This window comes from Homalodisca vitripennis, chromosome 6 (genome assembly GCF_021130785.1).
Source record: "Homalodisca vitripennis isolate AUS2020 chromosome 6, UT_GWSS_2.1, whole genome shotgun sequence".
NCBI classification, from domain to species: Eukaryota; Metazoa; Arthropoda; class Insecta; order Hemiptera; family Cicadellidae; genus Homalodisca; species Homalodisca vitripennis.
The window spans coordinates 167550486-167566427 of NC_060212.1; the positions used below are offsets into that span (position 1 = coordinate 167550486).

Below are 15942 nucleotides of genomic sequence, written 5' to 3' on the forward strand. Positions count from 1 at the left end.
ATGATTTGTTTTGCTTATACATTCTCCTATATGGCATGAGTCACCTGTGACTCTGGCATGCAGCTGAATACCTTATTCGCACTGATCTCAACTACTTTTATTGTCTGCTAAGTTATTGTATCAGCCTCAATGCTGAAAAGCATATCTCTAGATTTATCATGTTTCAAAGCTTTATTCAATAAATATTCAATATTGTCTAAGTGAATATAAATAATGTGCTGCATGGGTGGCTCATGACACTTAAAAGTACAAACCGAACACTGTGGTGCCCTCTACAGGAACACAATCTGGTAGTCCACCAAATTCACCTAGAGCATTTTAGTGCTAACCTACACCAAACTATCAAATGCCAGAGTCTGCCCTCTTAATGAGTCACCAGTGAACCATACCGCACTGAAATAATGCATCTGTCACTGAATTACAACAAATATTAAAAAGATTTGACGTGTTAGATAATGTGGACCTAAACCATTTGTTTGATAGTCACCCTTAAGTTAAACATGTTCTCTCTGTACTCATAAACAGAATGACAATTGTTTGGAAATATTTTTGTTTCACAGCAAATTGTTTTTAAATCTAAAACGGATTAAAAAAAAATTTATCTGCTATTTTAATTTTATTTAAACTTTCATAAGTTGAATGTTAGCTGCATCCGTTCAAAAATAAAAATTATTAATCAGACAAAAATTAAATTTATTTAATTGGAATACAATAATCCTAAAAAATGAAACAATCACAATATACTAAGAATTTTAGCCTACTTTTATCTCTTTATAACTAGTGTTGATACGGATCACAAACAACATGAAGAGTTTAGCTCAAATGACAGAATACTGCACATTATAAACTATATAAATAATTTAAAACAAATATAATTTATTGTTACAGAGAAATTACACGACAGAAGACATTTTACACAGACAAAATTTACAATACTTACAGTTTAGTACAAACTAAATCAGGTTATCCAATCAGAACTAAATACAGTACGCACTTAAAGCTACGTGAGACAGGAACAACTAACGAGGTTGAAGAAGGCCAAGTGGAGTGACGAGAACACATCTACGAGGTCTGACTAAACTGTGTTCTGCAAGTCTCTTGACGACAAGCGGCGGCTTATGTTGTTCACCCGCAACTTGATGTGACTGAACACGTCCTCGGCCAACTCTTCAACGGTGGTGTATCTCGTCTTTTGGAAACTGAAGGCATCTGTTAGAAAACCCATGACTTGCTCCTGTAATAATAAAATTTACATATAATAACTCTATTATATCAAAATAAGTTTGGTCAGGAATAACTTTAAAATAACCGTACAAAATTGAATGTTGCAATAGATAGTCCTAGCTTTTTTCATCATACTATGAGGAAAATTTGGAGCTCTGTGCCTACACTTTGTAGGCACAAACTTAAACACAAACAATTACAGATAAATCACTGGTTACTCACCCTGAAGTACAAACAGATAGATTTGAGGTTTTCGTCTGGTCCCAGAAATCCCCATGCCATCAATGGGGACATCTGTTCTGAGATAGCATAGAAATGTGCCATAAATCCATCTGGAAACTTTAACATCCTTCTCTTTGCCTTCAGAACAGACCAAACCGCCGTTGTTAAAGCCTGCAACAGAAGTGAACATAGTAGATTTCAAAACAATAATCTAAATAATACACACATGCAAACAGAATACAAAAGACATAGGTGTAGCAAGCTGTACAAGATTATATAGATTAGCCTACATTCCTTTTTTTCTATGTCAGAAAGTTCATCCTGCCTAGGTTGCACAGTTAGAAATGCTACCACTCTTATTGTCTTGTACTGATGGATGTTTCTCCCTTGAGTAAAAGTACTTTAACCAACTGACAACAGTTACCTCAAAGACATAGAGCCTATGAAAAGTCTACTTTTCATGAATTTACTTTGTTAAATTTTCTAACTACCTAAACATGCTCGTACATGTGGTTTATTACTACTTCTTTATTATAGATGACATATTTCATAAATGATTGAAAATGTACACAAAAGCACTAGTACACAAGGCGACTTGAATATTTACCATAAGTCTGTATATATTTATGGATAAAATATAACACACACATTTCCCTTCTGAAATCATGTTTCTAAACATAAAAAATCTAGAAAACTTGCTAAAAACTTGATAAAATAACACTAAATTGTGTAGATCAGGCTACAGACACTTTAAAAAAATCCGTCTGTCAAAAGACTAGACGGGAAGTGCCAGGGGGAAGTGGTCTCTAATGCAATGCAGACGTGTGATAGGTGGGCCCTGGGGACTGAATGGCTCTTGTATGGCTTTATGTTTCCGTGGTCAGACCTGCACTAATGTACGGAGCTGTCGTCTGGTGGCCAAAAACGGAGGCCAAGACGGTGGTAGCTCGTCTGGCGGGTATCCAAAGGATGGCCTGCCTTGCTATCACTGGGGCTTTTCCTAGTGCGCCAGGCGCGGCTCTGGACTGTTGTCTTAACCTCGCCCCCCTGGACATTGTCATTCGGGCTATGGCCAGGAGGAGTGCCTACCATCTTCAGCAGATGGGACTCTGGTCGGGTTGCAGTGGTGGGCACTGCAGAATTAGCACTCTGATACAGGAGGATGTTCTGCACATGATCTCTGATCAGAAGCCACAAAAGTTTTCCCTTGACAAATCCTTTAGGATTGTTGTACCCTCTAGAGATGATTGGTCAGAGAGAAGGAAACGTCTTCCACCAGCGGAGCTCGAATGGTTCACAGACAGCTCTAAAACAAAAAGCGGCACAGGCGCTGGAATTCTGGGAGTGGGACCATGTAGGGAGCTGATGGTCCCTATGGGTCCGTATCCGACAGTTTTTCAAGCGGAGGTCGCAGCTATTATGGAATGTGCTCATGAGAATCTTCGTCTGCGATATAGGAGCAAGACGATTAATATTTTCACGGACAGTCAGGCAGCGCTGATGGCGTGATTCTTGCGTGATCAAATCCAAACTGGTTTGGGATTGCTATCAGGTCGTTTCCTCCCTTGCCAGAACCAACAATGTGACCGTTTGTTGGGTTCCTGGTTATGAGGGGATTCTTGGGAACGAAAGAGCTGATGCCCTGGCCAACCAGGGCTCAGCGACAATTATGACGGGCCCTCAACCGTTCTGCGGTGTTCCAATGTGTGAATCCTCTAGGGTTGCCTCGAGGTGGATTCGCGCGGAGCATGAGAGAAGGTGGAGGTTGCATCCGGGTTTGAGATTGTGTAGAATGGTATTACAGTCACCTTCCTCCAGGGTGGCTTCGGACCTTCTCCCATTAAACAGATCAATGTCTTCTAAGGTTATTGGTCTCATTATGGGGCATGGTCACCTGAGGAAGCATCTTCACAGAGTCGGCATCCTTCAGGAGGATCCACTCTGTAGAAGGTGTAATAAGCATGAGGAGACTGCTGAGCACCTGCTGTTTGATTGCCCTGCAATAACAAGAGAGCGGTATGCCATCTTTGGTAGTTTGGATAAGGGTGGTGAATTTTCCCAGGAGGTTGATAGGTTGTTTTCGGCGGTTTGTGGAACTGCTGAAGTTGTAGACTGGTGGGCCTCATGGTGTGTTTCCGGGGTGCGCAAAAAGCCCTTGAGGCTTAAGTGCATGGCAGTAGGCCGCCCCAAGGGGAAAAAGAAAAAAGAAATCATCAGATGAATGATAAATTTTACAAGAAATTGGAAGGCACAGACTGTGTGACACAAGTATGAGGGGTTTAATTTGCTTGCTGATAGGTTATAAGTCATCTTCTAATGTTATATAACAAAAAATTTTCATTCAATGTACAGTTAGCATATGATACAAAGTTAAACGCATACCATACTTCAGGTCATAGTGCAAGCCCACACATTCACCGTCACAGACAACATTGTGGTGCAAAAAACAACTTCCAATGAGCTAATGCTCACCATTTTAAATTTTGATACATAAGTAGTAGAGGTGAAGTTTTACACAACATTTCAATTGTAAAAGTTAACTACGAAACTTAACATGCATCCAGTGGACACACTCAAAAGACAGATATCTGATTTCGTCACTAACTGTTGGAGAAACTCCTTTAAACGCTCTTTTAACTTCATAGTGGCTAATTTTAAATATATGAATTTATTTTAAGGCCACCATCCTAGATTTTGTAATCATTAAATTTATTATAATATTTACTTTTCATCTTCAACACACAAGTAGAAACAAGCCAGTCCACTTGTAACTGAAAAATCATGCAAATAAGTAAAAACGGAACTATTAAGTGATAAAATCCTATTGATTTTCAGGTGGCTGAGTATTTTTTTTTTGTTTTAAGGACTCTATCCTTATATCCCAGACTTTTACAAACACTTTTATGATTATATATGTAAAGTAATAAATTAATATTCTAACACTGTTATCAAATTCTAAGCTGTGGTCCACAACTTAGTATAAAAATGCCATTGTAGGTTAAGCTTGAATGAAACAAAAAAAATATGTATCTTTGTCAAATGTGTTAATAAGTTACTGAAAAATGTCATATGATTAAACTTCACAAAATACTATATACTAATTTGTTTATCTTTGTTTTTCTCAATGTAAACATGGTTACCAATAAGAACAGAGTCATTAGAGTAATTTTTGACAGACAGAAATTTGTGGGTCGATGTGTAACATTTTCAATACCACTATAGAGATAGAATTTCAATCCTTTAGGTTAACTCGTTCAACAGTTACCATGCATACAAACAATTGGCTAGGCCATAGAATAAAACAAAAAAATAAATGTTATTTATAATCATTCTTATCAACTAAAACATAAATTTTCAACAGTTAAAATTGTTCTAAAACATTTCATCAAATAACTCTACTTTTCATTTATTAATACATCTCTTTATTTTGTAGTAATACAATTCTTTTTTCAACCAGAATATCACTTAAATTGGAAATGAATTCAATGAATTTACAAGATATCAATCAATCAATCAATAATACTTTAATCATAATCATAAAGAACAGAAATAAGCGTCAAGTTACAGTAAGAAAGACAGGTAGAATAGAAAACCAGAATAAGATGGTTTACAAAGTGTTTCTTCCGGTATTTTGTAGTCAATGCTGAGGAGTCCCTGAAGCATGTGTCATGAACTCGTCCATTGTGTAAATTGATTTATTGATTAGCCATTCTCGAAGTTGTCTTCTCATTGTAGCTGAATCTTGAGTCTTCAACTCGTCAGGTAGAACATTAAATAGTTTTGCCCCTGCATATGAAGGCTTTTTTTCAAACAAGGCAGTCCGGTGGGATTGAAGGATGAAATCGTCGGCATGGCGAGTTTGTCGCCCATGTATGTCTTTGTTTTTTGGTAACTTGAGTCTGCAGGCAAATAAAACAACTTCTAAAATATACAGGGATGTCACAGTTAAAATATTAAAGTTCTTAAAGACTTCACGACAGCTGTCAAGGGGTTGAAGGCTAGCCATTGTTCTAAGGGCTCTTTTTTGAAGGACCAAAATCCTATTTAAATTACTGCATGAACTGTTTCCCCATAAGATTATGCCATATCTGATCTTTGATTCAAAGAGTGCAAAATAAGTGATCCTTGTTGCCTCAAATGTACTTGTAGCTTTCACTCTTTTTATGGCAAAAATAGCCGAGCTAAGTTGGTGGCACATCTCGTCAATGTGGTGGCTCCAAGACAGTTTTTCATCTAGAGTGACACCAAGGTGTTTAGTTGATAAGACACGTTCCAACCCTGGAGTTTCGCAAACTGCATCGTCATGTCTTCCTAGAATTAACTGTTTTGTTTTGCACTCGTTGAAAACTAGATCATTGTTCAGACAGTACTGTTGAGCCATATTAACAGATATGAAGGTGCTTATTTCAAGTTGCTCTATTAATTTGTTGCTAGATACAAGAACTGTGTCATAAGCATATATGACAGGATAACTAAAGTGGTTTATATGGGATGGAAGATCTGATATAAATAAAAGAAACAGTACTGGGCCCATTACAGATCCTTGGGGCACTCCTCTGGTTATGGGTAGAGGGGAAGATATTCCAGTTTCTGTTTTTCCATTTAGAGTATGCTTGATGGATACTATTTGTTTTCGTCCTGTTAAGTAGCTGCCAAACCAATTCAAAACAGAGTGCTTTATGCCCAATGAGCTCAACTTGCTTAAAAGTAGGCCGTGATCTAGACAATCAAAAGCTTTACTGAGATCAAGAAAGGTGCTTGTGACTGTGTTGCCTGCGTCAATATTGTCAATTATGTGTTCGATTAGGTCTGTCAATGCTGTAATGGTTGATTTCCCCGCTAGAAAGCCGTGTTGTCTGTCAGGAATTAAGTGGTTTGTGTTAAGATGATCCATTAATCTGCTCAAAACTATTTTCTCCAAAACCTTTGAAACTGTTGGAACTAAAGAAATTGGCCTGTAGTTTTGAATCTCATATTTGCTTCCTTGTTTGTGTAGAGGAAACACCTTTGAGAGTCTCAATTTAGAAGGAAATACCCCTTGGCTCATTGATTTATTGATAACATCGGAAAGAGGATGGCAGAGTTCCAGTCTGCAAGATTTTAGGAGATTAGCTGAAACTTCATCTATTCCGGAAGACGTAGAAGATTTCAATTTGTTAATTGTGTTAAGTACTTCGTCAACATTTGCAGGTTGAAAGGATGAAATAGTGTTAGCTGTAAGGTCAGGTAGGCTATTAAGTGTTGTCCTTTGTTGGTAACTGTTATTTTTCTTTAAAGTTTTCTCTGCTATTGTAGCGAAATATTCATTGAAAATATTTGCCACCTCACCAATGTCGGAGACTGTTTCCAAGCCAGTGTTAATCTGCCATTCCTCCTCTTGAGGTGATTCTTTCGAAGGTCTTACTTTATTTATTGTTTCCCAGATTGCTTTGCTTTTATTAGAGGCTTGGTTAATATGTGCTTCATTTGTTTGTTTTTTTACTTCTTTCAACTTAAGGTCATATGTCTTCTTCTTTGCTGAGGCCCTTACTTTGTCTTCTTGGCTGTTGGTTGACAAATAACGATCCTGAGCTTTCAGGAATTGTTTCCTTAGCAGGTCAATATCAGGATTTAGTAGTTCAAGATTATTCTGTCGACTAGGCTTGACTCTTGTTTTGGTCACAGGACAGGCAATGTCCATAGCCGATGTTAAAATGGAAAGGAAGTTGCAATAGGCTTCTTCTGCACTGCTGGACTCATATACCTTTTCCCAGCTCTGGATAGATAGTAATCCCTTGAGGCATGTAAGGTTATTATTATTAAAAAACCTTTTTGTCAATGATGTTCCTTTCAGCTGTTTCGAAGGTATGTCCACAGACGTAAATTGCCCTGTATGGTCTGAAAGTCCTGTGTGCACAACATCAACAGAAATAGAGTTAAAATCGAAGTTTGTACAAACCATGTCAATAGAAGTTGAAGAGGTGTGAGTAATTCTGGTAGGTGGGAGATCTAGTCGAATCATGTCAAAGGGAGCAAGAGCTTCATCAAATAGTATTTTTTCTCTTTTTGTCTTATCTAACATGTCAACGTTAAAATCCCCAACCAGGCAAATCCCGCTGTTCTCCAGTGGAATTCTTTCCAGAAGATCGGAAAGGATTAAAAGTGCCTGGCTGAGAGATGCTTTAGGTGGACGGTAAGCACCAAGAATATACAAATGCCGTTTCCTGGTTATCTGGAGTTTCACAGCAGCGACTTCACATGTTAGTTCAATACTTAGGTTCTCTAAGTTGAGACTTTTGACTTCATAACCAATCATGTTATTTCTGTAGATAGCAATTCCTCCTTTTATATGGTGTTCTCTATTGAAAGAAGTTATTAGAGAATAATTTGGAATTTTTCCAATTTTAATTGTTTCACAGTTTAGTCCGTGTTCACTTATTACTAAAATGCCCGGGTTAGAAGTATGTAAAAAATGAGCAAGCCGATCAATTTTATTGCCAAGTCTGTCAATATTTTGGTGAAAAATTGACAGTTTTCTTGATTTTTGAGCCTTTGTATTAGTTACAACTTGGGGTGGTGGGATGTCTAGTTCATTTCCTTCATTTTGGCCTTTGTTAGCTCTCCAAATTCTAAAAAATTATCTTTTGAACCCTCTGTAACAGAACATTTATTATCACAGCTAAAACTGTAAGTAGATTTGGAGCTGTTTTTGAGGGCTTCTTCAATGTTTCTATTTAAAAAATCTTCGAAGGATTCCTTGTCAACCAATTTTTTAGCAGTGATAGGGGGTCCTTTATAAACTTTTAAAGGGCTGGCTATTGGCTCCTTAAGTGGAATAACGACTTCATCTGAAGTAACTGCAGGTTTCTTTATATTGCACATATTTAGCTGCTCAGTGGCGTTGTCCATCAGGTTAGTAAGTGTAAGTGGGGTCATCCCTAAATGTAGGGTTTGTTGGTGTTTGATTTTTTGTAAAGATATGCTAAACTGGTTCTTGTTTGGGTGTTTTAGTTGGCTACTTGGAGCCAGACTTTGTGGAGGAGGAAATGTTAAGGGTGTATTGAGTCCCACTGAGTCCGTTTTTGTTTTGTGTCCCTGTACAGTTTGGTCAGTGTGACTTGTCAAGTGAGGTGGATGAGGTTTCAAGTAACTTCTGGTTTTATGAAAAAACCTTGTACAGTAAGACTTGATTGCATTGTCTCTGTCTAATATCCCTGACTCCAACTCTCCACACTTTTCCGCCAGTGCTGTGATGGTTTCATCTTTGGCTAGGAGCTCTTCTTTGTTCTTTACAATATCGCCGGAAAGATCGTCAAGTTTCTGTTGAATGTTGTTGCAATAAGCTGTTTTTTTCTTGCCATCTTCCAAGGAGTTTTTAAGCTCCAGTTTATAGTGTGATTGCAAGTCGAGTAAGTCTTTAACTTTTATAGTTAGGAGGGATTTTACCGTTTCGGCATCCTTAATTAATTCTTCCTTTAACTTAATCTCTTCTTGGAGTTTTTTCAGCAAAAACTGGATTTCTCGTTCCATGGAAGTTATTTTGTTACAAAGTTCTCTCCCAGATTCTTGAACTGCATGCAGTTGGTCTTCGAGTTCTGCTTCTCGCTGTGATTTTTTCAGTCTTAAGTTATGAAGTTCTTGTTTCAACTGAGTATTTTCCAGTAGAAGGGCCTGACCTACTTCTGCTGCAAGAGACAGTGAAGTCTCATGATCCATTACCTCATCATTTATTAAAGAATCAATCTTGTTTTCTAGTACCATAATTTCTGTGGACTTATTCAAAATGTTGAAGCAATTATGACATGACCATGCCTCAATCTGTTGCTTACTGAATTTCTTCAGCTTGGTCTCTGATATATTTACACACCTAGCATGGAACCACTTGTTGCAAGTCCCAGTGCAGCGGATACCTGAGTACTTGACACCAGTGTCACATTCTCCACATGGGTATTTTGACATTTTGATCAGCAATATCTCACTGATCAGCCAAATAAGCACAGATGTTATTAAAAATTAAACAATTATTATTAATTCAAAAAAGTCATTAGCAATAATGCGAGTGTAACACCGATGGTACATGAAACAACCATGATAAAAGTGGCAATGTTACAATGAAAGATGGAGAAGAAATCTGATAATAAATTGTAAGTATGACTGTACTGTCATGATTCTTTGAATTGTTCTTCAGTACTACAACATAGTGGAGGTAACTTGATTTCTTCAGACATTTACCATCGCCAGTGACACAAGAACTCATGTTAAAATGAACAACCTAGATTGTAATTATGTGTTATGTTAACTATGCAACTACGGTAGAAATTACACTAGACATCACAAAACGTAGTATTACTGAATTCTTGTATCACTGAATGATGACAAACGTCCGAAAAAATTCTTTTACCTGCACAATTCACATGATTAAAAATCAACTCTAAACAAAGAACTCAGTGTTATTAAATGACTGACAGCACTCACCGACTCTTTGAAGCCATTAGACAGCCATCGGTTCTGGACGACAGCGGTGACAGAGGACGGAGGAGTGTCCAGGTCCTCGAAGGCATCCATCAGGATGTAGTCCATGACAACATCGTAGAACGTCATTGCTTTAACTCCCTTCACACTCAGCTCCGTCTCTACATCGGTCCAACAGCTCTTCTCCTGTAGGAACAGCAGCATCTCCTCATAGGCCACCATGAAGTCCTTGGTATCCTGCAGGCAAAGGAAACAGTACTTTACAATTCAGACAATGGTCTATATATATATATATATAAGCAGTGTTTCAGTGTTTCTTTCATGCAATTTAGGTAATAAGTGATCTTGAGAATGTAGAGAATCTTATTTGCTTTGTGAATTTCAAACAATTCTTCAAAGATTGCTTTGTATAAAGGTGGTGTATTCTACATTTATCACAATAGCCACAAGGAATTTAACATCTCCCTTAAAGTTCAAACGAGACTATTTATATGCTCATTTTTTTGTTATGGATTAAAAACATATCTTTATTTTATTGGGATTGATACATTTGCTTATTATAACCTTGACAAAAACAATAATAACTTGCTATGCAATCATCAATGTAATCTCTACCCTGGATTTGATTGTGCTAGAGAAAAAAAGCAGAAGAGGAAAGCCAAGATAATCATATGAGTTGCCTGCACATTAGTCAGGGAAAGAAAAATCCATCATTTTTCTGACACTGGAGAGTAAGATGAGATAGTTTTTCAATCATAGAAGTTGAGAACTTTCATTAATAAACATTTATTATCAAAATAAAAAATTCATAACAAGGAACTACAATTGTTGAACATGTTACCAAGTACGATTGCTGTAGGAATTTAGTTATTGGTTGTTGTGTTGACCTTGAAGTCACTGTTTGTATGTGTCAACATCATTTTTATGATATGATGCTATTTCATTTGTAATTCATATGCTTCAGTGCACATGCAGGGGGCTGAGTATTGCTTTCATATTCATCAGGCAGTAGGGGTGCTCAGATTAAGTTTTCTAGTCAATATGGTATTTTGGAACTGTATAAAAATAAATGTTCTATGTTTATAATAATCATGGGTGTATAAGGGGGCACTCAGGAGGCCCATCCTCCCAGAAATTTAGAAAGGCAAACAATAAAATTCCATCCAGTAGTTTGTTTTAAGCGAGATCACATTTATGAGTCTTAAAGCTCAACAATTTCCCGGGAAAAGATTCTAAGCCCCTCTTTTTGAAGGGCATTTTATAACTCCTAAACAACCCAAATGTTCCGACCTCCTCGAAAATAATTTTCTATATACGCCTTTGATAATAATAGAGTCGGTTTTTATTCCTAAACCATAGATTCATAGTAAATACACGTTATGTGGTTGCATCCAGTAGAATAAATGAAAAGATTATCCTATTTTATAACTTTCTGTCGAAAGATAAAATGTAACATCGTTTAACCTCGCAGAAGTGATTAATTGATTACCTTCTCTGCAAACAGCAACAAGTCATAGAGAACTTGGCGTCCATTGTTGGCAAACCAGGTCCAGTTTGCAGTGTCTTGGAAGAGCCACTGGAAGGCCAGCCTGATACAGTGCAACTTGCAGAGGTACTCCACATCTGAGCTGCAGTGAACCATCTCTGTCCTCAGTGTCCTGTAACATTTCACTGTGTCATGTCACAGCGTTTGCTGATGAGTATACACAATGGCACTCTTTTTACCCCTGTCAAGAAATCTTCTGATACTTCTGGGTTTATCCATTTATTTGTGGGAGAGGATTGTAAAGTACGCTTCTTAAGGATTTTAAAGTAGGTAACCTGAAAATACCTACCTGAGAAATAGCAAAAAGAAATAACAATACTGTAATAAGAAAATGTTTCATACCTTTGAACAGTCATCAAAAAAAATACCTGTAGATGTAAAAAATATGTGTAATAACACAAGTTGGTTTGAACTGTGATTTATTGCATGAATAGCAAACCTTAGTACTTATGAGAATAACTGTGATATTCCCTTTTTTTTGAAGCCGGCTAATAACCTTCTTCAATAATTGTGTAAGTACTATTCCTCCGCAAGTTACTCGATAATAGAAATTACTATAGTGCTTGTAATGTGTACTCATATTGCTCCTATGTTATTGTATACTACTGAAAATGTAGACACCCTCTTAAAACAGTAGGTTTTTAATTACTTATAAGAATTCTAACTCTGTTTTCAGTTTTACTTTGTGATAGCTGAAACTGAAATCTTTGGAAAATTTGAACTCCTGCCCTATTGCAACTTGTGGTTGTGTGAGACTCACTAAGAATGCTACCAATGACTACTACTTCTATAACAGATTTGAACTTAATCAATTTTACATTAAAGTTGTAATTCATAGAACATCTACAAAGGCACTATGTTTAAAAGCTTGTGTTTTACTGGATAAAAGCAAACTTATCTTTCCACTTAGGACAAAAGATGAGAGCCTTGCATTTAATCATAAAAGGAACGTTCTGCTTGCTCCTGGAGTGACGGGATATTCAGGATGAGTGAGATTGGTAGCAGGTGCTACTTCCTGTCGAGATCCCACGAGGAGGGATATTGGGCTCTATATCTCAGTCATGTGTCCTTGAAAGACTGAGACCAGCTCTGTTAAAGCACCTCCAATCCAAATGGGCAGGGGACAGAATTCCCTAATGTCCAGGCTAGCAACCTTTTACTCCACTGGAGCTCTTTCCATTCCATCAGTTTTCCTCCCCAAAAGACTTGACCAATCAATCCACCTTTCCAGTCCAATACCTCAAAATTTAATTTTAGTGAACCATAGGGTTGCCCAGGTGTAAATGATATATTGGTTTTTGCTGTATTAGAAAGAGCATACCTACATACATATCCGTAAAACAAAATTACTTCTCAAGTTTAATATTTCTGACTTTTGAAAGATCAAAAAGGGTTTAGTAAGATTTAATAAAATGTTGTATATATATATATACGAATACCATAAATTTACTACATGTACACATAGTATACTTATAGTATTTTGATTTTAATACTTTTTACAATATAAATACATATAATTTATATATAGTATATAATATATGTAGAGTATTTATGCTGTAAAAAGTATTACTTTTTTGTGTTTACTCATATTTGTGTAATCAATGAATGTCTTAAGTTATAAAATTCAGTTTATTAACAATTCAGGTCTGTGATGTTATGGTATAGTCTGATTTTAATTTCTTAATTGAAATTTGAGATCCTGGACATATTACATTACTTTGTAATTAGATGCTACTTACTGTTACTTATTAGATTTATTGCAAATTAAAAGTCGAGATCTGAAAAATAATTTTGGTTTTGAATTATGAGTAGCCAACTCATACTTAATGCATCACTTTTAAGGCATTTATTGAATAATTTAATTTATTAAGTATTATTAGTAGTAAAATTATTATTATAGTCGAATAGATATAACTTTCCGAATCGGCGGGGGCGGGGCGTTCTGACTTTGGAGTGAGAGGGAGAACTGCCTGGTTGGCTACTTGACCAATAGGAGCGAGGAGCGTCTGACGCGGTTGCCATAGCAACAGGCACTGTTGCCACATCGGCAAAGGCATATTGGCAAAAGTGGTAGGCTTATTTTACTGCACACTGGTACATCTGGAGGGTTTGTTGCTAATTATTGCTTGTTATTTGCTTCAAAGCAAACCACAGACTACCATGAAGAAATGAACCATGACACTTTTTCAAAATGGTTCAGAGAATCACTTCTACCTAACCTTTCTGCTCCATCGGTTATTGTTATGGACAACGCCCCATACCACTCCAAGATTTTAGATAAGGCCCCAACGCAAGGTAACAAAATAGCGGAAATTCAGGCATGGCTTCGCGAGCATAACATACAATTTGCAGAAGATTTTACAAAAGCCGAGTTGTTAGAAATATGTGAAATGAATAAAACCACCGGACCCCAAGTATATTATAGATGAGATGGCTAAAGCCCAAGGACATAAAATTGTCAGACTGCCACCTTACCATCGCCATTTCAATGCAATAGAAAATGGTTTGGGCACAAGTTAAGGAACACGTTGCTCGGAACAAATAAAACATTTAACATGACTGAAGTTAGGAGGTTAACCGAAGAAGGACTTCAACAAGTTACAACCGTAGAATGGACGGATATCGTAAAGCACACAAAACAAATCTATTTTAGAAGCTTGGGCACAAGAAGTTCATTGAAACAGCAGTGTAGAGGAAATGATAATTCACGTGAATGGAGATGACAGTGACAGTGAAACTAGTGGCTTTGAAGATTTTGCTGACGAATATAGAGTGCAAACTGACCCAAGGAACACAGGAAACATACGTCAACAGAATGTATGCTGACGGTGTTTGAAGTATTTTGACAGCCCCCGCAATAAATATAATCGTGCTGTGAATGCAATATTAGGTTTTCAGAGTACCCAAATTATTTGTCCTTCATGATATCCGAATTATTTAGTAGTTGTAGATTATTATATAGTATAATGGTAACATATTAATATCGCACATATTTGTGTTAAATTAGAGAAATTTCGTTTCTGATTACTAGTATAAACAAATAAAAAGACAACACACACTGACGCGTTGTTTGTTGGTAAGTACGCTGGCGCTCACCGTCTCATGTTCTCTACTCTGTGTTCGGTGAGAAAGTGATCGCTCACGGCAGTGCCCGCACCAACGTGGCAACACCGCGGCATCAGTCTCCCCACTGCTCGCTCGCTGCCCCATCCACACCCTTCCAATTCGGAAGTTATATCTATTCGACTATAGTACTTTATTGGTTTAATTCAAAGTTTTAATCCACAATGTTGGACATATCTATATTAATTACACAAGGCTAAAGTCTATTAAAAGTGATCTAACATTCCAATTTCTTTCTTGTACAATCTGAAACAATTAATTCAACGAAATTTCGTTAAAATCAGAGATGAGTTGTTCTTGAACAATAATTAATCTTATGAAGATACACACACAAGTGCATGCATCCATACACGCACGCACACACACACACACACACACACACACACGCACACGCACACACACACAAACACACAGACACACAATAAATAATGCAGGTCTCTTAAAAAAGATCAGGTTATTATTCCAATTATAGTAAGAATCCTCAAAACATTCTGAAACCTGATTTTTCTAATATTTCATGTGTAGATATTTTATTATTTTTTTCTTTTAAGGGTTATTTGTACACTCTGAAGGTGTAATATACACTTACTAAATGTAGGTATAGTGAAGATTTTACATCAATATCTCAATCTGTTTTGAATATATCAGGCATATCAGGACAATTTACACTTATATATAATCATGAAAAGTAAACTACAACTCTTGTATGAATGTAAGAAATGTATGTATGTAATTGATTCTTATCAATTATTTTTATGTATGGATTATAACTTATTAAGTTGAATTTGTTCAGATTAATTTGATGTGAACTGCTATCCACAACAAATCATGCCAGAAGTTAAATAAATTTATTGTTGAATATATACTCATACAAACATACTCTATGATATCTGTCATAAGATTGATTGCAATAAGTATATTCCTATGAAATCTTTAGCTTATCCTAAGAAGTCCTGTACCACTTATTCAGAAACACACCTGTACGGAATACCCACATCCTCAAATTGCCTGAGAGCAGACTGGTACAAGGGTAGCTTCTCTGTGTCTGTCCAAAGGTCTGCAAACTCCTCAAACTCTCTCAGATCTGCTACCTGAACAGACAAACATTTCTAATAAAATTACGATAAAGATTGACTTATACATCTGAATACTGAAAGCTAAAATGAATTATACACAATACAAAGATTTTATTACCTGGTAGGTTAAATATTAATACATAAGTTTAATTGTAAAAGACAATTAATATTCATTCATAGACTAATTATTTCATCAAAGGCACACTGAAATTCCTGTACCCACTACATACCTTCAGTTTCTTTTGATTAGGGAAAAGAGGGAAAACAAGATGGTTTTAAATATTCTGTTTACTGTATTAG

General features: G+C 36.6%; 1 protein-coding gene across 1 annotated transcript in view; it reads right to left on the reverse strand.

The window, feature by feature from the left end:
- Nucleotides 1–672: 672 nt before the first annotated feature.
- The window catches only part of LOC124365635 (mitoguardin-like), a 65288-nt gene continuing 50018 nt past the window's right edge, over nt 673–15942 (reverse strand). The window contains exons 6-10 of the mRNA XM_046821628.1: nt 15545–15657; nt 11387–11555; nt 9901–10134; nt 1447–1617; nt 673–1234 (exon numbers count right to left, since the gene is read on the reverse strand). Coding sequence (XP_046677584.1) covers nt 1076–1234; nt 1447–1617; nt 9901–10134; nt 11387–11555; nt 15545–15657 — 846 coding nt within the window. The 3' untranslated portion in view covers nt 673–1075. The remainder of the gene's footprint in view (nt 1235–1446; nt 1618–9900; nt 10135–11386; nt 11556–15544; nt 15658–15942) is intronic.